At 41.7% G+C, this 26,193-nt stretch overlaps 2 protein-coding genes across 4 annotated transcripts in view; one reads left to right on the forward strand and one right to left on the reverse strand.

The window, feature by feature from the left end:
* The first annotated feature begins 51 nt into the window (after positions 1-51).
* On the forward strand, positions 52-23,643 carry LOC110980634 (uncharacterized). 3 transcript variants are annotated; one of them, XM_022237503.2, is made up of 28 exons: positions 52-207; positions 1,227-1,928; positions 2,259-2,309; positions 2,419-2,492; positions 2,813-3,005; positions 3,753-4,250; positions 4,761-4,811; positions 5,481-5,582; positions 5,901-6,099; positions 6,899-6,990; positions 7,447-7,596; positions 7,756-7,874; positions 8,675-8,834; positions 9,222-9,412; positions 10,233-10,319; positions 12,514-12,624; positions 13,127-13,222; positions 13,490-13,601; positions 14,204-14,339; positions 15,135-15,270; positions 15,982-16,169; positions 17,054-17,263; positions 17,710-17,782; positions 18,555-18,659; positions 19,413-19,472; positions 19,892-20,050; positions 20,860-20,996; positions 21,933-23,643. In XM_022237503.2, exons 2-28 carry the CDS (start codon positions 1,352-1,354, stop codon positions 21,961-21,963), a joined length of 4,098 nt encoding a protein of 1,365 aa, XP_022093195.2. In that variant the 5' UTR covers positions 52-207; positions 1,227-1,351; the 3' UTR covers positions 21,964-23,643. The 3 variants fall into 3 exon arrangements, with proteins under 3 accessions (XP_022093195.2, XP_022093197.2, XP_022093198.2); XM_022237505.2 differs by having other exon boundaries at positions 15,138-15,270; XM_022237506.2 differs by lacking the exon at positions 10,233-10,319.
* Positions 23,644-23,774: 131 nt separating this feature from the next.
* supt6h (SPT6 homolog, histone chaperone and transcription elongation factor) overlaps positions 23,775-26,193 on the reverse strand; it is a 32,204-nt gene continuing 29,785 nt past the window's right edge. The window contains exon 39 of the mRNA XM_022237502.2: positions 23,775-25,730. Coding sequence (XP_022093194.2) covers positions 25,451-25,730 — 280 coding nt within the window. The 3' untranslated portion in view covers positions 23,775-25,450. The remainder of the gene's footprint in view (positions 25,731-26,193) is intronic.

The raw sequence follows: 26,193 nt of genomic DNA on the forward strand, positions 1-26,193 counted from the left end.
ATATATTTGGTACCCCCGTATAGTCGCCCAACACATTATCGCACCAGCCGAGCGTACTACATGTACAATAATCGTAGTGCTCTGAAATAACGTCAGCGGCCGGCTGGCCAGATCAGAAAGCACTGATCAGATCAGTGCTATGCTAGAACAGAAAGACAACAAGATCCGGAAGAACTAACCTGTAACTTAGAGCCGATCGGATTCAAGGTGGGTTAATTCAGTGTGTTTGTAAAATTTGCAATGAAATCTGAAAAGCAATTGCATCTTGCTGGGTGTACTGAAAAGATTTGCAACCTCCCTTGTTGAAGGGGGATTGTTTCGGGGACCCAAATTGAAGATTCCAGAGCTAGTTTAGTTAGAGAGCTAGGCCTAATCAGCCTAGTTTAGTATAATTTAGCTTTTGAATTTGTTACGCCCCAACTATAGCATCAGTCCCAACTATTATTACATACTATTATTACATACCCAACAATGAACATGTATGATAAGCTCTACGAAGTGGACCTTCCTCTTTTAAGTTTTGGACGGGATCATCATACTAACGCTCATCACACGTTCATTTACTGATTTAGTAAGATTAAAGCGGTTCTCAAAAATGCCAAAGACTCACCTAAAATACCTCTATCATCACCTACTGGCTTCCATAAATGCCAACATCAAACAGTTGGGGATTCAATTTCTGACTTCAAAATCTGTCAAAATCCGACCGTTTTCGCTTGACACACGCGTAGTACCTTAACTTTTCACCACTTGCTCCATTCAAATGTGTGTAGCAAGATTTAGACACAACAATAACTTTATGGGGGAAACATGTCTTCCCAGAAACACGCAAGTACTGTGCGTGTGTCTAGTGAAAACGGTCGGATTTTGACAAAGTTTGAAGTCAGAAATAGCCCCAATCATTTGATGTTGGCATTTATGGAAGCCAGTAGATGATGATAGAGGTATTTTTGTGAATCTTTGGAATTTTGGAGAACAGTTTTAATCTTACTAAATGAACATGCGTGGAGCGTTAGTAAGACGATCCCATCCAGAATCGTAAAAGAGGAATACTAACGTTCCGTAGAGCTAATGTATGATGTATGTTTCTGGTTGCATCGCAGCAACTGCAATTCATATAAAAAGTGTGTAGGGCCTAGCAAATAGCTGAAAAGGCATTGCAGATTGCAATGCGACAGTATGCTGGAATAACTGAATCGTGCTGTGCATGTATACTGTACCTGTAGGATCGACCCCTCCTGGAGCTTACTGGAGCATTTGTCTACTGGACTATAGAGACACAAAATGCAAGCTTACGTGTACATGTATGTGACTTTTAGCTATTTTGCTGGCCCCACTTAAAACTTCAACTATGTTCAGTCGAAAGAAGAAGAAAGCCCAAGCCCCGCCCCCCAGTGATGCATTACCCCCCACCAGTACCCCACCGCTGAACAATGCCACTCTGCTGAAGGGTAAGAAAACTTCGAAAAAGGATAAGAAGAAGAAGAAGGAGTCATTCACATCGGATGGCAGCCCGTCCGTCACTCCGAAAAAGAGAGGCTTCCGATTTGGAAAGAAAAGCAAAGCACCTGCATCTCCGTACAATGACTCCTCCAGTGTGGCTAATGATTCCGTGGGCGACAGCAGCTCCCTGTACCAGTCGGGTGACAATGCAGATCTCAACACCACCAGGCACAGCAATGCTACGTCGTATTCTTCCAGCTTGAATCAAAGCTCTCGGCACGGAGACCTCAGAAGTCCTAGTTTCGGATCGCCTATGAGCCCGTCAGACAGTGTGACGACAGGAAGTGCCTCCGGTTCCTACCAGGAGGAGCAGAATCACACCAGCCGAGGGTATGAAGACAGGGACCTGGAATTTTGGGATGAGGCCGATGTGCTCCAGTGGCTTGGAGATCATGGACTAGACTATTTTGTTGAACTGTTTGATGGTGAGTTCCAAACTGATTATTTTTGGGTGTGAGATGAAGAGGAATGCTTAGCTTTCTTTTCATCAAAATGTGCACATACCCATAGCACCTTCATGGATGCTGTAAGTGAGGCAGCAATAGCACTCGTGTGTCGGTCATAACTCTCTTTGTCATCATTGAAGGGATATCCACTTTGCTTTCATAGACTCCCCAAATTATTCATGTAGTAGGTCTGTTCAAAGTTTAGAGTAACCAGTGTGTACAGCATGTTTCATTTTTAACAAAGGCACTGCAAAGGTTCAGGACAGATTGTGTATCAAGCGTTTGTCTCCATTTGCTTTAATCATCTAGGCTGTGAAATTGATGGAGAGTACCTACTTGATGTTACAGAAGACGACTTGAGTGAGTAAAACCCGCACAAAGACTTGATCAAATCTGTGTTCTTTTGTTTGGTTCTTGCTAGTTTTCATAGGGAAGCATTCCCATTGACTGTTTCCTTTCTTTGCTTCAGTTGAACTTGAAGTAGATGAGCCATCCCTCCGAAAGAGTTTGCTCAACGCTGTTCAAGGTGTCCGTCAGAAACAGGTAAGCGCAGGTTCGAATGCAAAGTGTGGTTGAATTCCCTTGAAGTAAGGGTTGCTCGGAATACTTCAGTTGACTATTTCAAGCTGAATGCTTTGGCACACTTGCTAAGGTTTTGTTACTTTCACTTGCATTTGTGTAACAAAACAAGGTGTCCAAACTGGCTTCTGGGATGTCCAAAAAGATGCCAAGACACCCCACTGGTTAAGACACTGACCAGCTGATTGATAAACTTTTTGATCATGTTTATTGATCTTTTGAAATGGCTCATGTGCTCTCATAAACTCATTATGGGATTCATGAAGTTAATTTTCTCTCCCTAGGCCCACAGTAATGTTCCCACCTTAGACCAGCAGCTATCAGCACTGGGTCAAACCACCGACAGACTGGGAGGGAAGACGGCCAAGAAACTCAACGATTTGTCCAAGGCAACCACCGTGGCCACGTTGGATGTGAAAGATTCGCCCAGGAATCTGAGCCCCCAACCCAAACTGGTGCTTAAGAAACCTCCCCCAGGTACACATGAGTGGGCTTTCATTGTTGATGAGTTGAACAGGATGCTTCAGGAAAGAACTCAAGAACAATATGAAAGAATGAGTAGTACTTAACCCACCAGATGCATGGTGATGATATGGATCATTTGTCAAAGTAATACCCACCTGCACAGTGCAAGATTCAACAGGTAAACCAAATAGCCTTGGAGTCTGAGGTTGCCAGCCACCAGGCAGTTTGTTCCACTGGTGTTGATTGCCCAGTGCAAAAAAGTGCACCAGCCTTATACTTTGTTGCATCTGGTGGGGTTAGGGTTCGAGAATGATATTTTTCGCACAAACAGTAATTATGTGACCGGTTTAAAAAGATTTAGAGAAGCCTAGAAGGTTCCTGGCAAAAGTGCTCTGGGGCCACTGTTTGGGTTGTGCCAGACACCTGCAGAGCTCATTATAGGACTGCCAATAATGTCCATACTATGAGTGCCAATATAAATCAACAGTAACCAGTTCTGTCATGTTTGATCTGTTTGCTTGAAGCCAGTAGCAGCTAACTGCCTTACTCAAAGACACAGACTCTGTCATCAATATATAAGGTCAAACCCGACACTGTGGATGTACACAGTACGTGAACCATTTAGTAAAGTCACTGCAGTATTAGCTATTACATGGAGAATGTGGTCGGCTGAAATCTTCATTCGAAATATGCCTTTGCGTAAGTTGTTGTGGTCTCTAAAATTGTTAATGCGACTTTTTTTTTTTTTTACATTTACAGCATCTGATTCTGAGTCAGATTTTGACTTTGATTCAGATGATTTGGGCAACCCTCTGGATGACCTTCTTGACAACAGCGGCAAAAAGAGAGTATCAGATGATGACGAGGAGTCTTCCCTGAGAGGTCCAGTTGAAAAATCAGGGGCCCCGAGAGAAAGCGGCAAAAAAGCAGGAATCTCGGAAAGTGTCGTTGCTAAGACGGACAGCCAAAGAAGCAAGGACCAAATTGATGGAGCTCCTCCTGACAATCCTTCCGCAGCTTCAGATTCTCCTCATTCTCAAGGGAAACCTCCTAATGAGTCTTCAACTCCTGCTGGCACGACTGATGCATCAGAGATGCCAGCCAGCCCCACCAGAACTGTTTTTCCCAAGAGCCGCAGCAACAACGTGCATAGTCCCCGAAGTCGATCAGAGAGCATCGTGACGACCTGGTCCCAGAAAGACGTGCTAGTATGGTTACAGGAGGCCCAGCTAACTCACCTCAAAAATCACTTCATCGGTAATGACAATCATGAAAATTGGAACAAATTAGGAAAAACGGTCCTTAAAGTATTGAATTACCCTTACTAGTGCAGGTCCACCAAATTACATTGTGCCTTAACCTGATATTGATTTGTTCTTTGTTGTATGCCAAGTTATCACTCATTAGATGTGATGTCCAAGGTGTTTTTAAGTGGAAGCAGTAATGTTGGTTTCAACTCAGTCCTGAATGGATGCAGGGAAAGAAATGCTTTGCAATAATTCAGTTTTAAGGAATTGTTTCAGCAAAATTTCTTTCACTCAGTTCTTAAGGTGACCTATAATGTTATTTTTGCAGTACGTGTATGTAAAATCAACTAATTTACAGGTAAATGCACATTACAGACTGGTTGTTTATTATCTGCTTATTCCCTAGACAATATATTTCAATTAAATCATTTGGTTTTCATTTTAATCTTGTGGTTTTACTACCAACATGTTTGTTATCTGTCACATTCTGTTGTCCATCAAACTTTGATTCTGTTTCTAGAGCACAGAGTAACTGGGACACAGCTGTTCAACATTGATATGCAACTCTTGGGTGAGCCGTAATTCCTTTGGAACCTTCCTCATCAAACCTTCGGCATGCTGGACTGTTGAAGGACTTTGGTGCAAATTTTGACGTTGGGTTTTGCTCCTGTCTATCATAATTTAAAAGTACCGCGCAACCCGTGCTGCCTAAGAATATTGAGAAAAAATCCTGAACTTGCTTTATTTGAATAAGATCGGTGAGTTTACGAATATGGGCGATTCACAATAGTGCGCCCCCAAGAGTTTGCAACGTATTGGCCCAATCACAATGCACGAAATCTGTCAACTCTTTCTAAATGCGCACTGGGTCAACAGATTTCGCACATCGTGATTGGCCCATGTGTTGCAAACTCTTGGAAGCGCTCTATTGTGAATCGCCCGTATGACAGACTCACTGATTAAAAAGTCTGTACTAGGAAATAGATAGTTTAAAGTTCCACTGGGTAGGTTCATGAATCTTTTGCACAAGCTTACAAACAGTACTGCATCTACAGTGTCTCTTAAACTGTCTTTGTGAACTGCACAACCACATTTAAATCTCTGCAATTTCAATAAGAATTACCAATCACTGCCAAATTTCTTAATCAGAGATTTTCACCTGTGATGTGGAATAGCTGCTGTATTCCCTTTGATTGCGGAGTTGTAGCCGTCATTTTGTCCATGCCGATTCCCTTTGTAGACTCCATGGGGATCACATCAGATGACGACAGGGAGCTTCTTCTGGCCAAGCTGTATGAGCTGAGCAACCCAGCGGCTAACGTGCCTGAGAAAGATCTGATCAGTAGGTTCTTTAAAAAGTGACAAACAGCAATTGAAATTTCAATCTATTGTACAAAGACACTGCCCAGTAGCAGTGTTCTTAATATCTGGTAGTGTTCAGTCATTTCTTGGTACTTCCATGAGTGTTTAGTTTTGTCATTCCTTGCCTAGTCTGTAACTTTCCCCACTTTCCAAATTCATTGCAGTTGATTTACATTTTGAATTATTGTGCCAAAGCATCCACACACTTTCTCTATCAAATTATTCTGCCCAAGACAGTTTAACTGCAAATTAACCTTTGAACTTTGCAACATATCCCTCTGCATCTGATAATCCACAGATACCTTGAGCAACACCAGCGGCTATGAACACCGGAAGTACATGGCGGCCATGAAGGTCCTCCAGTCGTCAGACAGCGAGGAAGTCCAGATTCTGCCACCTGAAACGTTGGCGGTACCTGATTCATTCAGCAGCTCCAGCCGCACCCCGAGCACAGCCAGCGATGCTGGGAAGGGGGAGGAGAAGAAGAAAAAAGGAGGGTGGGTTTAAACACTGAGAGCTGTCCCCTCTGGGACCTTATTCACTTTCTATGGTTAGGCGACCGTTACGTGAGAAAAGTGGCAGATCTTGCCTGTACAAGGACAACTGTAATATTCATGCTTTTATGCTTCTACTTCAATAGCCACGTGGAATAGCTTCTGGTTTTCTTATTTCGATTCTTGGGTAAAGTAAACACAAAGCTGTCACTGTCCTCACTTCTTTCCATTTCTCCATCAGATGAAGAAACATTTTGGTAAAGTGTTTTGCTTAAGGACACAAGTAATAGGATCCTTTGGCTTGCCTATAAAAGGTTCCTCAATCTGTAGGATTAGAGAGCGGCTAGTTTGTCTTCAATTTGTAGAATTAGGGAGCAACAAAATAATCTGAAATTTGTAGAAACAAAGCATAATTCAGGAGAAACAAAACGTACAGACTCAGCTGCCATTTCAGCTCAATATGCTCCTACATGTAATAGGAATGGGTGGAATAGACGGAGAGCTCCTAGGGCTTCAAATTTTGAACTTTTCTGTTACCAGCAAATGACGTTTTCACACCAACTACAGCCGGATTCATGCTTACCAACAGAACTTTGATGTTGTGAAGAAAATAATAACAACATTTGACAGAGTTTGAATTTGTTCAACTTCTGCAAATTTTGCTGGGCAAATATCTTCCTGGACATTACCATTTCATGTTTATCTGCACTTTATTGCTGCGTGTGACTAAGGCTTCAATCAGAATGCCACAGCAATGTTGGACAGTGAAGTTAACATTGTTAAATTTTTAACTTTGTTCCAGTTTGTCCAAGTTAAAAGGTGTCATCTCGCCTAAGAGGAGGGAATCTCGAGATTATAACTTGGTCCAGGTCTGGACTGACATCTTGAGATCAGGTAGAGTAATCTCTCCTGATTTCCTTTATCTTTGACTCAAATGTAATCAGCTATTTAAAGTGAAATATGAATATTGGTTTGTTAACAGTAATGTTGCCCTAACTATCCTGAGATTTCCATCATTTTGAATTTGGATTCCATCTGGTTATCTTGTTATAGGAGCATAAATCTTAAAAAACAAAGACAACAAAAATTACCATTGTTATCACATAGAGTATAGGCAGAAACACGTCGGGTTAAAATTTCAGTTTTGCTCTAATTGCTGGCAATGTTGGTTGTCTTTTGAAGTCGTTCAAAAGGGTTTGGAGCTGTAACTATCTAAAGAACTGTTTGAAGTTTGAACGGCCAAAAGTATAAGAAGCCATTTGCCTACCTTCAATTAAGTTGTGTGGACTTAAGGTGTATAAGAAATGAATCTGGCAAGAGCAAATTCTTCATTTTGCTGACTGTTTGTAGGAGATACAACAGTGTCAATGCGTCTGACAGAGACAGAGAATGTCCAAGACCTAATCAAGCTGTGCCTAGACCAGCTGGACACGGTGGAAGATTGGAGGCTGTATTGCATTTTAGATGCTGCTGGATCCTTGACCGATCACAAAGACAAAGGTAGCCGTGTCTCAAATTTGTGGCTGAGGCTAAAGAATAATGCATTTACCTATGAAAACCACTGGCTAATGGCTGCAACCACTTGCTTTTAAGACATCTGTGTTGCCCTGTGTTGTTGTTGTTTTCTGTTATCTGCTGTACTTGGAATGTTCTCTACAGGGTTTGAGCGAGTGATGGAGGATGGAGAGTGTCCGGTCGTCGTGCAGCAGGACTGGCCGGAGCGGCAGCCTCGCCACTTTGAGCTGCGGCAGAGGCCAGCCCAGGGGGGTTCAGTTAAGGTAGGGCTGGGTTAAAGGGCCAATGAAATTCAGCTGCCCTGGGATCTGAAACCAAGACTTGTGTTTATGTAGATTTAGCTATTAATTATGCTTGAAAACACTGCTTTTCTCCAAATTACAAATAGTTAATAGTCATCAGGTGGTAATGCCTGTGATAGGCTAATTTTATGATTTAGGAGAAAAAAGATGTCTGGCAAGCCAAGCTTGGGGCATTGAGCCTCTGCATGCTACTTTTGCTCTTTTCCGTTCCATTTCATGCTGCTGTTATATATTTGCCTAGTTTATATTTCTGTGAAGATGTTTAAGATGTTAAGACCAGTCACCCTCCTGAAGAACTGTGCATACTGTTTGGAACCTTGAGTGTTCACCATCAGTTCTTCTCAGAGCGCACACTCATAAAAGAGATATTTTCTTGTACACGGTGCAGCCGCAAGCCTAACCTAATTTGTACTTCCACCATGCATAGCTTCAAGTCTTATCTAAGATGTTAAGGTGTTTGCCTCATTGCCTTTGACGAATATAATTTTTGAGTGGGAAGAAGATAGTTTAATGAGAAGAACTAGCAGGTTTATCAACCTGTTAGTCTTTGGGCCAATTACTGTTGAAGTTCAGGGCAGGTTCCAAACTGACAGTGGAGGATTCTGGGTGGTATTCAGTTGCATAGTACATAATACATGCCATCAGTGATTAAGTTACACAAGGTGTGCTCAGTTTTTTGCATATGTCTTGCAGTATGGACGGCACCCCAGGAGAATTTCACCCACCCAAATTGACAAGTTTTAAAAAAAATGGTGTTTCAGGTTGTGCTGCGTCTGGACGACGAGAAGCCCAAGGGCAAGTTGCTGGCCATCTCTCTGTCCACGCCGGCTAAGGAGGTGGTGCCTCTGGGCCTGAAGAAGTTTGGCCTGACGTACTCCGACCCCAAGAAATACTGCTTGCTGGAGGTGGATAAAGCTGGAGGTAACGACACGCTGCAGAGGGTCTAGGCCGTGCAACTTGCTCTCAAATTCTTCTCGTACACGTAGCACTCTGTTACTATGTAAATAAAAATTGGCACCATGAAGGAAAAAATCATCTGGTGGTTTCACAGCTACAATTGTCTCAAAGTGACACAAAGTCTCAAAAACAGACCACCAACTGCTTCGGTAGTATTGCTGTTCATGATATCAAAGTCAAAGTTTGGTTCACGAGTTGCAGAAAGTAGTTTTTTACTAAATGTGACACTACCAGGAATGAATTTTTAAAAAGAGATCCAGTTTGATGTCACACATTCAGTAGGCTGATTCCAATATTCCTGTTCATCCTGCCGAAAGTTAACATTTTTTTCTAATGTCTTCTCTTCTTTAGATCTGCATGATGTAGACGATGATTCCCTTCCACTGCAATCTGATTCTCACGCCTTCGTGCTCTGCGAAGCGGCCAGCAAGGACAGCCAGCTGGCCTTGTACGATGATAGGGAGGAAACCGAAGATAAGGTTAAAGTACAGAGGAACGACTCACAGACGTCAAAAGCCTCCTCCAAAGTCTCATTCTCAGGGGTGAGTGAAAGGATCAGGAGCTAGTGCTGAATGGAACGAAAGACAATCACTGAGAATATGATAATCTTATTTAATCATTCCACATAGCACGTTGCTCTGGTGTATATTTTAGTTTGGTGGCGTAGAAATCCGGGGAAATTGTATGTAACATGCAGTTTGGGGCGGTCTGTGACTTCTGCCATCTGACTGAGTTTAGGGAAAATTTGCTGCTTCAGTATAAAGTTTGTTTAAGAATGAAAAAACCTTGCTTGATAAATCAGGTTACCCAGCCAAAACACTATGTGATGTATATTGTTTTGGAATGGTATTTAGCTGTCTTTTGGTCAGCATGGCAATTATGTAGAGTTTAAGCTGGTAGCCTTTGTTTTTTTTAAGCAAGTTTTTCTCATGCTTAAGCCAATTTTGTGCTTAAGCAGCTCTATGAAATTGGCCCAGATCTAACCATTATGCATAGAAGCCATTGCGTGGGGCAGAGCCCATCTTCCGAGTGTGTACACAGCCCATTGGTTCATTATCAGTTTCTAATGAAAATAATAATAATGTATACCCTCCAAGGTGGCCGACATGTAGGAGGTTGTCTCATGGATGTTTTTCATAAGTGTGCAACCCTGATTTTGTCAGTGCCTGTCTGTGAGGTTTTTGTTTAACACCTAATGGTAAACTTTAAAAAGAAGAGGAAAGGAAAGGTGTGTGTGCAGTTCACACGGTTCACATCTGTTGTATCAGCTTACTTGACTCTTGAACTTCGACCAGAGCCGAGACCCGGTGTGGTGGTTTTTGTTTGCGGCTGTGATGCCACTGATGTGACCTTTTGTTGCAGGTCAGTCTAGGGTCGTCTGCAGGCTCCGATGACCTGCTCGCCTGGCTGCGCATAGACAACAAAAAACTTAGCAAACTAGAGGAGGAGGTGAGAGAGGGTGCTGTTCAGATTTTGCATGCCTTTCTCATCATGCATGCTTGGACTTTTTTTGCTCTTTACTTGGACCACTCATTACATGATGCATATATTCTTAGCCAAAGTGTAGGCTGTACTGAACAGTCTAATGACCCAGTATTTTTATTAATTGTAAGGCAAGTGCTACTTTCTTGGTCACCCTGATTTTTATTGATATTCAGCAGTGCTATTTTGCAGGTGACGTAATTGCCTTGGTTTTACCTCTTTACATTGTACATGAATGCCATTGCCACCATGGACCAATGAATTGCTAATGAATTGCCATAGTTCTCAACCAGTGACCGATGGCAGAAACCATCCACCAATATGCTCCACCGTCTTAAGTGGGGGGACACCATACCACAGTACCATTCACAGTACCTATGCAGAATCCACTGAACAGAATCCAACAGTATTGTCTGTGTGGATGTGCATATGTGAATTTTCAACCTGTGTTGTAGTTGCCCAGAGTAGTCAGGTTTGTTTAATATATCAAATATTCACTTCAACAGCCATTGAACATGGGCACAGGTCATAGGTACTCACTCTTGGATGTATTTGAAGTTCAAGCTTCCCTGTGTAATGTGATTGGAGAACAGTTCTGGTAGTCATACTATCCAAGTGGCCGTTGACAATTTTTCTGGCCCGTAGCTTGCATGTGTGGTGCTCTTTGAAGGGTTTCTGGAGTGCACAGTGATCACAACTGGATTTGTATACAGAACAATCCAAGGAGATGATATTAATGTGACAGCACCACATGTGTGTTGTGTGTTCAGAAACTGTTCGCAAGTCACAGCAACCCATTGGTTGTAAAGGTTTTCTCTCTGTGCTTACCACCTGAATGAGAGCAATGGTGCCCCCTTGGCTTTTAGTTCTGGTGGTCGGATTGTCTGACATCATCATGGAGGTTTTGTTGTCAAATGTATGCTTGCATGATAGCTACCCAAGTTTACTTTCCAGTTGATCATTCTGTGCTCTTTGAAAATACTGACATCAGACACATCACAGGCAGACAGAATTTCCCATCATCTGTCGTTTAGTTAGCCTCATGTTGGTCTTTTTTTATTCCACCTCAAATCACCAATTATCTTGTTTGCATTCATTTTGATTGGGTTTGTCTTGGAAGTCAGTCAGTACTTGTTATTCAGTCCGATGAGCTTGTGATCAGTCTGGGCGTCTTTTGAAATGTGGTTATTTGTAGGTTAACAATATTGTCTTCTTTTAGAAAAGCCTTCTACTTTTTGGTTTGGCAGTTGTTCAGGAACTTCATCTTCCACTTCTTGATCAAGTGCATGTTTGCCCGCTGCATGGCCAAATTTTTTTTGTTGAGAAATGAAGTTTCCGCCTTTTGGAATGTGCTGCTTTTGTTCAGTTGCATGGTTATTGATTTGCTAATTTGCAGTGTTGTGAAATGGTTGATTAGTTGATAATCGTCCTCTTGTGCTAGATGATACTTTATCAACTACTCAGCGACATTAAACTGCCCTGAGTCTGCATCCCCCTTATTTTTTAACAGCTTTTTTGAGGTATTCGGGACTGTTCAGTTCATTTTACTAAAGATGGGATTTGCTATCTCAGTTTTTTCAAAAAATAAATGTACCGGTGGTTTTACTGCTAGGATTTTGATGGGTTAAGAGCAAATATGCCCTGGGAGTAAGGATAAACTGGAAGTCATGGCTTTAAAGTTCAAGGGAGACGCTGACCATTTTGGTCTTGAATGGAGACTACCAAGAATCTCTTCCATGTTTGGAAATGGCAGTGCACAAGAGTCTCTTGCAGAGTTATCTTTTTCGTAGAAGATGCGGTGTTCTGCTAGCTGTTAAACTCCCCTGGGCAAATTATGGGTGGTTACTAAGTAGAACTTTGCTGTCAACATCTGTGGACTATTTTTTTCTTTCAAGAATAGGTGGTTCTGTATGAAAAACGGGGCTACAGAGTCTTGACTTGTCAGCTCCACCTCTAGTTCATTTCAAAACCACCTTTTCTCGAAAGAAAAAAGTAGTTCTTGGTTGTTACCTGTATGCTTTTTTCCCTTGTACACACCCACGTGTTTTCAAATCTTGCTGATTGTTGAGTCCTTGCCAGTCACTTTGATCAGTGCCCCTGAATTGCTCTTGTGGCCTCATTCCTAGGAACCTGACTATTGGTTTTTTGGTCTGCTCCACAGATGGCAACAATTGAGGAATCTCTTGGGCCAGCAAAGGGCAGTTCAAAAGGGGCCAACAGAACGAGTACACAGGATACTAGTTCATCTAAACCACCAACTTCACCGCAACCAGTGAGTTTTCACATGAGATTCAAGATTTATTGAGATTCATTAGTTTGTGCTGTGAATGTGGACTGAAATGATGCAGTGTTCCTTTGGTGTCTGCAGTTAACATTTTTTTTTTTGTTTTTTTTTTGGGGGGGAGGGAGATTTCTGTTAACGATGCTGGCATCATTCATTGGTTTGTTTCCTAGGCATAGCTTGCTCACAACCTGGATCAAAAATAATTTCGACACATGCAGAATTATACTAATATACATGTACTAGGATTAAATCAGTTGTGGTTATGTACGTGTACTTTAAGATAAACACTGGACCAAGATACTTCTAGTGGCTTTGTTTACCATGGCGTTTAGATGGATATTTAGAAATGATTGTAAGCTGGTTGATCAGGGGTAACAACATAATGTGTAATATGCTCCTACCTGTTTCCTTGCCAGCAAGTATATCTGTTTTCATTCAGCCTGTTGAGAATACAATTGGAGCATAGTGTTCTGTCGTTTTCAATGTTCAGGCGGATGAGAGAGCTGAGAAGGATGCAAAAGAGAAAGACGCCATTATAGCCACACTTCACCAAGAGAACAAAACACTGCAAGAAAAAGCCAAGCAGGTATGGCACTGGCTTGTTAAGCATTGGGTGCTGACTCATGGCTACAATCAACATCCTGTGCAAAGATCCACCAAAACAGTCAGCTTGGAAGTTCTCAAACATTTGGCCTAGCAGATCTTTGGAGTTTGAAATGAGAACAAACCTGTAGGCTTAAAGTGGCACGAGATACATGCAGAAAGGAGCATGATTAAAATGGAAAGTGTACATTGACAAACAAGTAAAGAATTGTAGAAAATGTCAGCTTTTTGTCTGTCCTTCCCCCCTTAGCTTCCAGTGGTGCAGAAGGCCCTGATCCAGCTACAGCAGACATACAAGCAGAACGAGACCGATTCCAAACAGAGGTTGAAAGAAAAGAGAGAGTCTCTGACAACGGGATCAGGTAGAAAAAAAAAACCAAGTCCAACTCAGCAATAAAGGCAGCGCTTACATTGATTCCGATTGTGTCTGTTGGGAGATGCTGTGGACAGGACAAGTCCAACTCAGCAATAAAGGCAGCGCTTACATTGATTCCGATTGTGTCTGTTGGGAGATGCTGTGGACAGGACAAGTCCAACTCAGCAATAAAGGCAGCGCTTACATTGATTCCGATTGTGTCTGTTGGGAGATGCTGTGGACAGGACAAGTCCAACTCAGCAATAAAGGCAGCGCTTACATTGATTCCGATTGTGTCTGTTGGGAGATGCTGTGGACAGGATTTTGTGTATCATGACCATGCCCTGATTCATTACTGGCTGCTGAGGTTGAAGGAATGTCACTCTTTCAGGAGCTACTGAGCACAACACCTTTTCAGTGCTACATCTCCCAGGGTTCCATGAATCCAAACAATAACAGAAATTAAAATAAAACAATGACTAAGGTATAATTAAGACTAAAAAAGATAAGAAAATATAAAGAAAAGAGGTAACTAAAATAATAACTATACCATAATCTAAACGAACTCTAACCCTAGCCTGAATCAATTGCCCTCATAATAAATTTTAGGAGAGTCATTGCCACAGGCCATCACAGACATCCAGGGTCGTCTCCATCACGTTGGGGAAGAAATCAACAACAAAAAGCTGAACATCCTCAAGATACAGCAACAGCAGAAGCAGTTCCAGGCGAGGGGCCTGAACAGGTGAGAATGAGTCTATGTTTGATGGGACAGGTGATTTAAGAGGGTTAAAAAAATCCAGCAGCTCAAAGCAGCTTGTCACGTGAAGTTTGTGCTTGGAAGACGGTTCTATTTTTGTATGGTATCGCTGCCACAGTTTCTTTTGTGCTTAGCTTTGGTAAGTTCTTTGGCTGATGTCTCGCGAGTATTGTGATAACAAATTTGTAAAATGTCAACCTACTGCTCTTGCAAACTACCACAGTTTTAATCGGCAGGGTGCCTACAACGTGGATTGGTTATGGATCAGAAAACTCAACATTCATTGGCAATAGTGTGACCTATCTGACCAGAGTTACAAAAACTGTGCACATCTGGGAATTAAACGTTACAAGCATTCAACTTGTGGATGTCTGTAAATGGATATCACCAAAGCTGTTGCCGTGGCCACAGCCACAGCCATAGTCACAGCCTTAGTTACAGCAATAGCAGAACCAAGAATAAGAGCGGCTTTGCTTTGGTTTTGATCTGCAACAGTAGATTTTATTAACACTTGAGTGTGAGCTCGTGGCCATAACTGTTACCATCGCCATTTTGGAAGAATGGGAACTCTCTAAAGCAAACAAAGCATCTAAATGTTATGAAAATGTCAAAAGCATTTAAATTAAAAGTTTTAATTAGGAAATTTCAAAAATGGCCTTCAGTAGCTGACGGAGGGCGCTCTGCCCAAGGTTTAAAATTAAGTAGAGAGTATGTAATGATGCAGACCCCGCTTTGGCAGACTCTATTGGGCTATGTTTGTTGTGCTCTTGTCTTTGACAGCAGCATTCAGCAGGCTGAGCTTGAGTACCGTGTGGCCCTGGAGGAATCCTCCATGCTGACCTTGCATCAGCAGCAGGCTCAGCTCCTGGCCCAGTTTGAACTCAGCTTGGCAGACCACCAGGCCAACATGGAGAAGGTGCGAATTACAGATTGTAGCTAAGAATCGTCGGTTTGGTTATTCTGCATTGGGAGGGATGATTTGGGGCTATGTTGAGGGATTTGTTGGGAAGAATATGTGTGAGAGTTTGTGTGGCAGAAGAAAATCAGATGGTGATTTTGAAGAAGGAGAGATCTCTTGCTACGAAATCAAAATCGTCTTCATGGTGTATACAATACCCAATGTCGAGATCACACAAGACCAGCACAAGACCAAAACAAGACCTCCAATCTGAATTCAAGCCATAAGCTATTCAATTGAACTGCAACAAAAGCATGCCTTTTGTCGTTGTTCACCCTGTTACTGGTGACTGGCCTTGTGAATGGTTTTGTGATGGTCTCGACTACAGCACTGACAGTACCATCTGACAGAGCAGGTTTTGATTGCAGAGTAATGATGGAACGATCGGGCCCTGCCAAGAATTTGTTAGCAAAGATCACAGCCACCCTGTTTCCTTTCATTCAACATCCAAGAGTGAAGATCTTGGGGTCAAAGCTTCATGAATGTCCATGGTTTTCTTACCAAAAGCATGACATGTCCAGCATGGTGGTTCCCTGATACATCATTGGCATTCGTTGTGCATACTTTGCACAATGGTTGTACTCAGGGACATGGGAGTCACTGCTCTTAAGTTTATTTCACCCTTTTTTTTTTCATTGATTGACTTTTCAATCTTTTTTTTATTTTCAGAGAAAAGCAAGCGAGCAATCACAACCGCTCTTCTCGAGTCTCCAAGCGGGCCAGGACTACTCACTTTACACTCTCCACCAATCACGAGGCAAGCAGAGCTGGGACTTCACATTGGGCGCCAATCAGAACGGTCGAGGAGCAGTAGTCCAACGATGCTCAGAAGACAGTCAGATGAGAGTAGGGGACAGGTATGGGAGGTAGAGATTTAGGGCTGGAATCCTCTTTGGTTCATACTCAAAGTCCAGTGCACTATTACGCCAGCATTCCCATCATCTATTTTTGGAAGAAAAAAAAATTTCAAATGCGGCTTTTGACATCATAGAAAAAGAGAATCCCTTAATTAAAAAAAAGCATTGAAATTTAGCCCACCACCCACTACTCTGAAACACCATCTAGAAATGGCTGCAAATGTGTAGACCATGCACATGTACATGCACCATACACTATGCTGTGTCTACATTATTTCAGTAATGCTTATCTCACATCATCAGAAGCACTTAACATTAGTTGAAGTATGCTCACTTCAGCAGTGTTGTAGTCGAGAACACTTAAGACCTTTACAAGACCAGCTCAAGACCTCCAGTCTGAATTCAAGTCACATGCTATTCAAATGAACTGTAACAAAAGCATTCCTTTGTCATTGCTCACCCTGTTACTTGTGACTTGTCTTGTGCATGGTCTTTTGTCTGGTCTGGTGATGGTCTCGACTACGGCATTGCACTTCAGTATTGCATATATTCTGAGTCAGTATTGTATTCGAGTCCATCACAAGTCCTTTCGCAAGTCCCTTCACACGTCCAGTCACACATCTTCAATACAAGACCAGTCACAAGTTACAGTGTTAACAATGACAAAAGAATGCTTGTGTCACTGTTCATTTGAATAGCTTGTGACACTGCTTAAGACTGGATCCCTTAGGATGCGCACACAGAGACTAGTAGGGACTCGTGATGCGCTCAACTACAACTCTGCTGTGAGTGAAGTTTAATCGTCAATCCTTCAGGAGTTGTGTTGAAGATAAAAGCCATAATACTGGTGTACATTATTATGATGGAATGAAATCACATTCCAGGGTGCTGGAGTTGAACAGGGAGAACGTCACCAACTCACCGATAGCTGAAATCCTCCAGAGTTTAGGCAGCAAGTCACAGGCTCGGCTGGTGCTAATGAGGGAATCGGATGATGCGGACAGGGGACCAGACCTGGAGGAGATGGAGAGGTTACACGAGCACCTGGAAGCAGTGGAAGGAGATAATAATAGTCTGATGCAAGAAATCAACAGGCAGGTCCCATGTTATCTGCTGAGCCATAGATCTTACATAATGATACATATCCCCATGTATAATTTGCAGGTTGTTACACTAATTTGTAAAGTTGTGCCCAAGATTTTTCCCAGTGGAAGAGGACAGTGGATATCATTAAAAATGCAGGCGTGCAGTTTAAGGGAAGTGGGACACTGGGTAGATGTTATCATATACTTTCGTTGACGAGAAGAATTTCCCTGACAGAGAAGTGAAAGGAGAATACACTCTACCCTGAATCCCCTATGGTGATGCCCTCATCAGTAGCTTCAACTTTGTGACTAATCAAGCTGAGACTGTGTGCATATCTTGTCTCTATTACTTAAGTATAACCAGGGGCATAATTTTATGGAGCCACTTAGCCGCTTGCAGAAAACCTGTGCTGACTTTAGCAAAAGAATGTGTATTTCACTTTGTTTTACTTCAGGTTAAAGGGGTTTGAATCTCAGGCAAGACAAGCAACTCAGTTACAAGTCATGGTGCAGAAACTTCAATCACAGGTAAAGTACATTAGACACTGATTGTGCAGTGGGTCTTTTCCTGAATTGTGAACTCAGTGAATTATAATCTCTTGTTCCAGGCAGTAGTCATGATTATCAGAAGGGAAGGATGCATTAGTTTGGGGGAATCTCTAGGCTAGGGGGGCTTAGGGGATGCTACCTGAGAACATTTCTGGTGCATTTAAAAATTCACAGAAATAGAAATAAAAGGCTTCTGGTTTGTGGATGTTTTCATAAGTGAAACAGTGGAGGATTATAGAGGATTAGAAAGGGGCGGTTGTTTGGACACCCCCTCCGTCCCTCGTTTATGTTGGATTTTGTTGTTTTCCGCTTAAATTTTGTTGAGAACGACTATTAAAGCTGTGCATGGCATGGTGGTTTGGATTGAAGGATTTTGTGCGGGTTTTTGGCAATTGCTTGGCAATGGATTGTAAAGACAAGTGAAGATGGGTTTAGTCATTGTTTGGCAAACAGAAACTCCTCCTTATAACATGATAGAGGAATTGTCAGTGGTCAGGACATAGAAGGAAAACTGTTCTTGGTAATATAACCAAATCTAAGAAAAACATCTGTAATAAAGGACTGGCAATCCTTGAGTCTGTTGATGGAAATTGAACCGTGGCAGTGAGATGAAACCGCACAACTTAACATTTTGTTGTTGACCAGGCATATTTGGATGTTTCTGCTTTAACAGTTAGCTTTGCCGTCACCCAACCCCCCATTCTTGGATGATATTCATCCGGTGATGTCATGGTTCTTTTTTTCTGTTTAGCTCTCAGATTCAGAGAAGCGGGCCGAGAAGTTGGAGGAGCAACTTGTGGCCAAGGACAAGGAGCAGATCCTGAGGCAGCTGCAGGATGACAAGCACCAACTACAGGTGATGTTGTTGAGGCAACTTACATCATGGGGACAAATATGACAGGGGTCGAAAGCATTGACATATGTGTTAACCTGTGGCGTAGGATTCCAAACCGTGATATTCCTTGAAATACATATAGGTAAAGTGGCATTGAATCAGAAAAACTGCAAACTCAATCAAAAAGTCAGTCACAAGAAATCCTTTGAAGTTTTTGAAAATTTCATACGTGATATTTGGAATGGTTGACAATTGAGAAGTAGCTGGTTTAAGCATGCATATTTACTTCTGTGGCAGTTTTGCATCAGGTTGATATGTATTACCCCCGATTGACTGGCTTATAATAGTTCTCTATTTTAACACCGAATGATGTTAGCAGCTCATTAAGCAGGCTTTGAGTTCGAGAAGCAAATAGTGTGCATATAACCAACTCTGCCCTCACATGTACCCACAGTTCACCTTTCTGTGGAAGGAGTTCCTGTAAAGTAGCTTGCTTAGGGACACAGGCACTGTGGTTCTGTGACACATTGTAGTTTTGAGACTGGATCATGGAACACAAAATTTGTCAAATTTCATGCCTTTATTACGAGGGACTGCACCACAAAAACCTGAAACAACTTTCCTATCCATGTGTTGATGACAAAGGGCTGAAGGAAGAGAGGGTTAGAGGGGGAGGGGACTCGCCCCCACACATGGCCTGCATCTTAGTACTGGTTTGCTGTGTAGAGGACAAAAACCTTTGAGCTATGGATCTTTCCCCCGTTTCTGTTTCAGATGGAGGTGATTCGATTGAATGAAAATGTTTGCCAGCTGGAGAACGCACTTGATGAGAAGGTGAAGTAACAATTTTTTGACAGTGACATCTTACCGAGAGTTTTATCTTCCTTACTGTCATGCTTAACTTATAAACCTCATTAAGAAATGTTCATTCTTGCAGTAGCTGGACTCCATAAACAATTTAGGTTAAGGGTACCTGTCTGATGTCGTTGGGGTGACCTTTGCACAGTTTTGTTCAGAACGTCTTGTCTTCAGTGGAACTGTTCAAAGATAAAACAAAAAAAGCAGTTTAAGACATTCATAAGTGAAGAACTAAAGGACTCAAATATAAAATATGTTTACAGTATAAGTTGGCAGTGTTATTTCTTGAAGTTCCCCCAGAAATTCATTTTTTGGCTACAGCTGACTCTATCTACCTCAGATAGTTACATTAAACATTGCGGTCACATGAGGTTCTCTATTCTTGGGTTCTCCAGACAAGCGAGTTGTCTCAGGTTTGTCAGGAGAGGGACAGCGTCATCGAGGAGCTGCTGAATAAGGCAGACGAGAACAAGACGTCTTCCTCCCACCACCTCATCAACGAGGCTCTAGAGGAGGGCTTACCGCTCTGGGAGGCGCTCAAGTCGGCCTCCAAGGTAAGACAGAAAAGTTTATCTTTGGCAAACCTGTCAAAGCTTTGCTTTTGCCTGTGCAGGTTCCTTGATGTGACAGTGTGACACTGTGACAGTCATGATTACACACAAGTAATTTTATTTAGGATCAACTGATACCCTTTTCATTCACCTCAGTTGACAAACATCGGATGAAGTTTGGTGCAGTTTCTGAATCTCCTTATTTTCCTTTTCTGAATTGATAGTTCCATGCTAGTGGTTGGCATTTCCACCCCCTACCCCCCAAAAAAAGCATCACACTGAATAAATTTGTAATTTTGGATCAAACAACTGGGCACTATTAAGTTGAATGTTTTAGAACTACAAAGATTTAGCTTACGAGAGAGTGCTGAGTTAAGTATAGGCTTCATATACAAGGGGACTTATGGGGTTAAAGGGGAATTGTTGATATTCTTTAATTGTGCTGATACATGTTCATGTTAACTGGCTGTGGCTCTGAGTACTACACGTGTCTATGAGAAGTGGATGCAGCCACTAGCCACTGGCTTCCCTAGGTGCACATGTTACTTGTATTTCAAGCCGTAGCCACAACTTTCAGGCATGGTCTAATGGGGGCAAGTGTAGTTGCAGCATATACAGTGGAAGGAATCATTTTTGCACCCATGCAGTGAGAAACCTGCCGAGCTCGCTGCACTGTCTTTGTGCATGTTGTATGCTCCTTGCATGTCATGTGCAAACCAAATCAAACCGTGTAAAAATAGTAACTCACACAAGAAATCCCAGTGCCACTTGGACTAAACGTGTATCTCCACATTTGTGTTTGGTCTGTCCAGCCGGAGATCCTGGAGGTCTTGCGTGAGGAGTTGGAGGAAGCCGGCCGTCAGAAGGAGTACCTGGACCAGCTCTATACACTCATGCTGGAGAGAGCTCCTAGCCTCCTAGCAGACCTAGAGGAGAATTTTGATGCAAGGTGAGTACAACTTCTGTTTTTCATAGACGTTATTGGTTCTTACCTTCTGTGATAGTCCTCACCCCTCATAATAACACATTCTCTACTCAGGGTTTAATTTTTTCCCGCAAAGTTTCGGCATGGACATACTAGCCCCAATGCGCTGTCCCTCTTCAGTGTCTTGTAAAAACAAATGGATTTTCATGACATTTTGCAGTTTGAAGAGTAGGGGATTTAATGGAATGACATTGGCTCCAGAGTAGCCTAAGTGAATGCAAGGCCATGTGATGGTATGGATGGTAGCCACGCAGTGTTGTGATGTCAGATTAACACTGAAACTGCCGATGTTTAGTCTCTTCTATTTTGTATAGTCATGACTAAAAGCCGGTTCATGCTTCGGGCGAATGCGAAAGAGAAGCGAATTTGACATCACAAAAATTATGCAGCAAATTTTGCTCAAGTTGAAATATGTTCAAATTTTGAAAATTTGTAACGCGAATATTGGATCTGCCCCCACAAATTCACGTTCATTTTTGCTTTCGCCCAAATAATGAACCGGCTGTTATTGACAGTACAGGAGCCCCTTGGCATATACTTTGTACGTTACCTTTCAAGTCCCAGTGGCTGTAAGAACTCCCCATCCATTCCTAGATCTAGCAGAATCCTTCAAAACTCCAAAGTTCACATTCGTGTTGCATCTTTTTTAATGTAGGAGTTTTCATTTGCATCCTGTCAAAATCAAATGACAAGACCAAGTTGTAAATAGCGGTGTACTGTACAGATACTGGCCTGGTTTATAATCCAGGATGACAGAAGGGTTAATGTCCAACTGCAGTTTGCAATCAAAGTCACTGTGGCCGTTATACACAAAATGCATTCCAGCCTGTTTAGTTCTAAAAAATCTTCCATAACACTCAATCACACTTTTGGGCCAACATTTCCATTTTGTTTTTTCAGTGAGCTGTCGGACAACGAGGAGTTTTGCTAGCATGCAGTCACAGTGCAATGATCAGTGAGACGTTTGTTTTCTGCCAAGGAAGTTACAAAATAAGCAAATGGTCACCTGAAATGCAAAGTACTGACCATAGTGAAATCAAATGTTTACAAATTCAAACAGATTGGACTAAAATGGAATTGGTTGTGGGTAGTTTGTATTTCATTGTACTTATTCAGAATAGAATTTATCTTGTACAAAGGTGTAAATGATGAGAGGTCTACGAAAAATTCAACACCAGCTGCATATTTGGTAGTGTTTAATTTCATTGTTTGTTGAGGGGAAATTTTCAGTACTTAAGTACTTTGCCCATGGCGTATGCAAGTGACTACCAAATCTAATTTATGAGGTGAGCAAACAGTATTTATGTCTGTAGCTCTTTCATCTGAGAATCAGGGCAGACTGTTTTAAATTTACCGAGCACACAGTGCTTGTAATATTATTTCTTTTGGAAGTTGTATCTCTCCGAGAAGTAAAATTGTTTCACCTACACCCACAAAGTAAGATAGATGTGTTTGTAATGTTGTTTGTATTACTGTAGCATTTCCATGCTCTCATTTTTTGGAAGGCTGGGTTTCACATTGTAATTTGAAGGAAGCTGATGTGCATTCTTCCTTGTTGTGTGATGGATTTGTAAAGACTGTGTTGTGACACGTCATGTATCCTGTTTATTTTCGAGGTTTTTGTTTTCAAAATGGTGACTGGGTCAGAAAAAACACACACCTAAGTATCTAAACTAGAATGTCACACATGGACATCCATAGCAGGTCCATGGAATAAGTGTAATTGTTACAGCCATCTCAGATGTAAACAGTAGGCGAGCTGGAACAAAACCCTTTCTATGATTATTTTTACGTAGAAAGCATTTGGTGTAGGGTAAGAAGTTCACTGTATGTAACCACCCCTTTCTCTAAGCAGAGTAATGTTTCTTGTTCTTGTAAGCTTATTTGGCTTTAGTAACACCCTCTTTTTGTGAAAAGTCTTTTACAAGCTCAGTGGTTCTTGCTGAATATTGTTGGACACTTTCTCACACCTCTTTCTCAGTAGACAGAGTAAATTGTAAAAGTTAAAATGTACTCATGATGAGCAACTCCTTTTTTGAAGTACACTTATATGACTCAATTTAAGACCAGTACTTTCACGGGTTTTCACAAATGCATTCTTTCATTTTTTTTCTTAACAAGGTAAGAAATTACTGGGACTTTATAAAGCAGTGTTGATTTTAAATGCTTGCACATGCTAAGCTGTTCACAACTCTTTTTGGCCCGTTCATGTTGGTTGTGAGCAATTTGACCTTAGGAACAAATTGGTGCGAAAGATTGAATAGCCTGTCCAAGACATTTTTATGTAATGGACGAAATTCAATGGCCACACAGAATGGTTTTTGTATTTCATGTATTCATTTTGACCATGTATTAATTTTTCATTTATCATTTTACTGTTTTATCACATTTACAAGCAAAAACTATAATAGAACGCAGAAAATTATTTCATGCATAGTCCGTCCAAATCATTGGTGCAAAATTTGTTGTTCTTGAAATTGTAAAATGGTTGTGAATGTATATATGATTTTTGTAACTCATATTGGAAATACATCAGCCTCACATTACTGTGTAATTTGTAAATAAAGGAAACCGTTAATATTCAGATATTGTTGTTCTATAGAAAAATCAACCAGACTAATTTTGCTGTTTTTTTAAGTTTTGCTATGAGATTGCAAAGACTTTAGAAAAAATTTAAAAATGACAAAAGTATTTTGTTAATGCCATTATAAATTTCTGTAAGCCAGACCAAAATACAATGACTTAAACTAATGTTATGGATATCAAATTTATTTGACATTTAACCACAAAACACTGCCATTCTTACAGAAACACTTGACAGATTTCATAAAAAATCCTTCTTGCAGCCATCTTACAGAAATGCAGAATTAAAACGACTGCAAAGCTTGAAATCAAAGTAAAATATACCTCAATTGAAATGCAAGATTTGTCAACTTTCACGTACTAATCATGATTGTGGGGAAAACAGTACAGAGCTCTGATTTTGCTGGTTGAAGTCCACATCAGTATCTGAGAGAAAATACATACTTTCCCTTCTAATATCAGAGAAATATACAGAGTATAATTATTTTGGAAGTTTTCACGTCGGAACCAACTGTTTTCTCTGTCTTCCTGGCACAAACTTGTGCTACAAACTTGACACGAAGAAGATGACATCTTTCACAAAAACACTCTCGTGCCTTCTGTCTCCGTGTTGTCCTTCACCTGATGGTGAAACCATTCAACTGTACTTTCGAAAACAAAACAGGAAATGGAAACAAAATATTTCTGAAGGAATCCATGCAATTCACAACTGCACCAATTCACTCTTACAAACTTACTGGTTTTTTCTTGTTGAAATAGCAGAAAATTCACCATAACCAAATTTTGAATTTGGAATTACCAACTGGACTGGTGGCATTTTTAAGGAAAACTAACAATAGGAGAACCCAGTCAGGAACTTTTTTGAAAAGTTTAACCCTCAAGTTGTGTGAGGCAATGAAGCAGTTAACTTGCCGTAAACTATGAAACAATATCAATTCGTCTAAAAGCATTGAGTCACAATCGACGTGTGCTGTTTTATGGTGACAGCACTACCTCAAATATGTTCACATTACCTACAACGAAGATAAGTTCAAAAGAGCACACAGGAATTGCTCACTGTCTTCAGCACCCTATACAATATGTAGTGCTTTACTTCTGCAACAGCTGCAAAAGCCTCATGATGACCGGTAGGTTACATACAGCATTCGCGATATCAACACTGTCGCTCGTGAGTGAAGGTGACTACATCTTCACAGCAACTAAGTACAGCACTTCAGCTATCAAGTACATCATCTTAACACTGGCGAGAGTAGGTAAAATTGGGAGGGGGATGAGCAGGGTTACAAATGCTTTTTTTGGGGGGGTGGACTTTGTACACACTGGGATATCATCAAAGTGCACGCTTGTTAGAAACCAACAGGTAATCTTTTTTAATTATCAGTATTAAACTACTTGCACAATGTAACAGGATTGAAATAAATCTTTACATATGCTGTGCATTAGAGAAGAAGCTATACGTTCCCTTATTCACAATATGGCTTAAGCAGCACCTTTATAATACTGGGAGTGAGGGTAGTTTATGTGGGCATCAAGGGCCGAGGACAGAGTTTACCTTCCTCTGTGACAATAGCATTCCCATATATTAAGGGTCTCTGGAAACGGGTACAGAAATGCCAACAGTCTGGGCTCAAGACAACAAGTACTCTATCACACACAATGGGTGAGGGAAGTGTCGTTGGACATGGCAATGCACTGGGTACAGTCTAGGCCAAGGATTATGGGCTACAACCGGCCCATTGGTGGTGAGCCACCTCAGTTTCATTGGGCCTGGATGCCACGGTAGGTTTGAGACGGTCGGGGTAGACTGACAGGGCCATATAAAGGGGAGGCTGGGCTTAAGTCTCGTCGATCAGTGGAGTCGCGTCCCCACCCATGCTAGGTGCCGGGGTGGTGGAGATGGACATGGGGCTGGGCTCCGGGTAGGGGCTGCGGCCGGTGTAGGTCTTGGGACTGGGCTGGGGGTAGCCCCGGGGGCTAGGCTGGTAGGAGGCGGCAGAGGCGCGGGAGGAAGGGTTGGCAGGGCTGGCCTGGGGGTTCTTGTCCTTGGGATGACCCTGTCGCCTGGAGGCCCACTGGGCAGCTTGGCTGGCCCAGTCAACAGACGCAGCGTTGGATCTGGAATGAGGACGGGCACACAAAATAAACATGTCAAAAAATGGGCTTCCTTGCCAGGCAGAAACTTGATTGGAAAATTTGCTGGCTGAAAGAAAACACCAAACAGAGGCCAAATTTCTCTCCCTTGTGTTTGCTACATTATCACTGCCTGGCAGCTACTCTTTGTGCTAACCCTCTTTCTATTACATCCTACGCATATTGTAACACAATTTTTGAAAATCTGATATTAATTTCTGGTGAGATGTCCGACTGTTGAAAACAGTGCCAATAAAAATGTGAACTTTTCCACTGATGGTGGACTTTGAAGATGAACTAGAAGGTTAGCAAACATATCTTAAATGTGTTACAAATTTAGAAAGAATTTGGACAGGTGAAATGTCATTAACTTATCCCTTTCAGCTTTGGGGCTTTTGGCATTGTAACCAAGGAGAAACAATGACATTTTTGAAACCAAATTTTGCAA

The sequence above is a fragment of the Acanthaster planci genome, linkage group LG09 (assembly GCF_054643075.1).
Source record: "Acanthaster planci isolate LZ-2023a linkage group LG09, COTS_SCS, whole genome shotgun sequence".
Lineage (NCBI taxonomy): Eukaryota > Metazoa > Echinodermata > Asteroidea > Valvatida > Acanthasteridae > Acanthaster > Acanthaster planci.

What these genes read in the sequence shown, in the direction of transcription:
- LOC110980634 (XM_022237503.2), top strand. Translation starts at nt 1,352, where the DNA reads ATGTTCAGTCGAAAGAAGAAGAAAGCCCAAGCCCCGCCCCCCAGTGAT. An exon ending in CCTCAAAAATCACTTCATCG is followed by an intron (nt 4,251 to 4,760) that starts GTAATGACAATC and finishes TTCTGTTTCTAG; the next exon opens with AGCACAGAGTAACTGGGACA. An exon ending in GGAGGTGGATAAAGCTGGAG is followed by an intron (nt 8,835 to 9,221) that starts GTAACGACACGC and finishes TCTCTTCTTTAG; the next exon opens with ATCTGCATGATGTAGACGAT.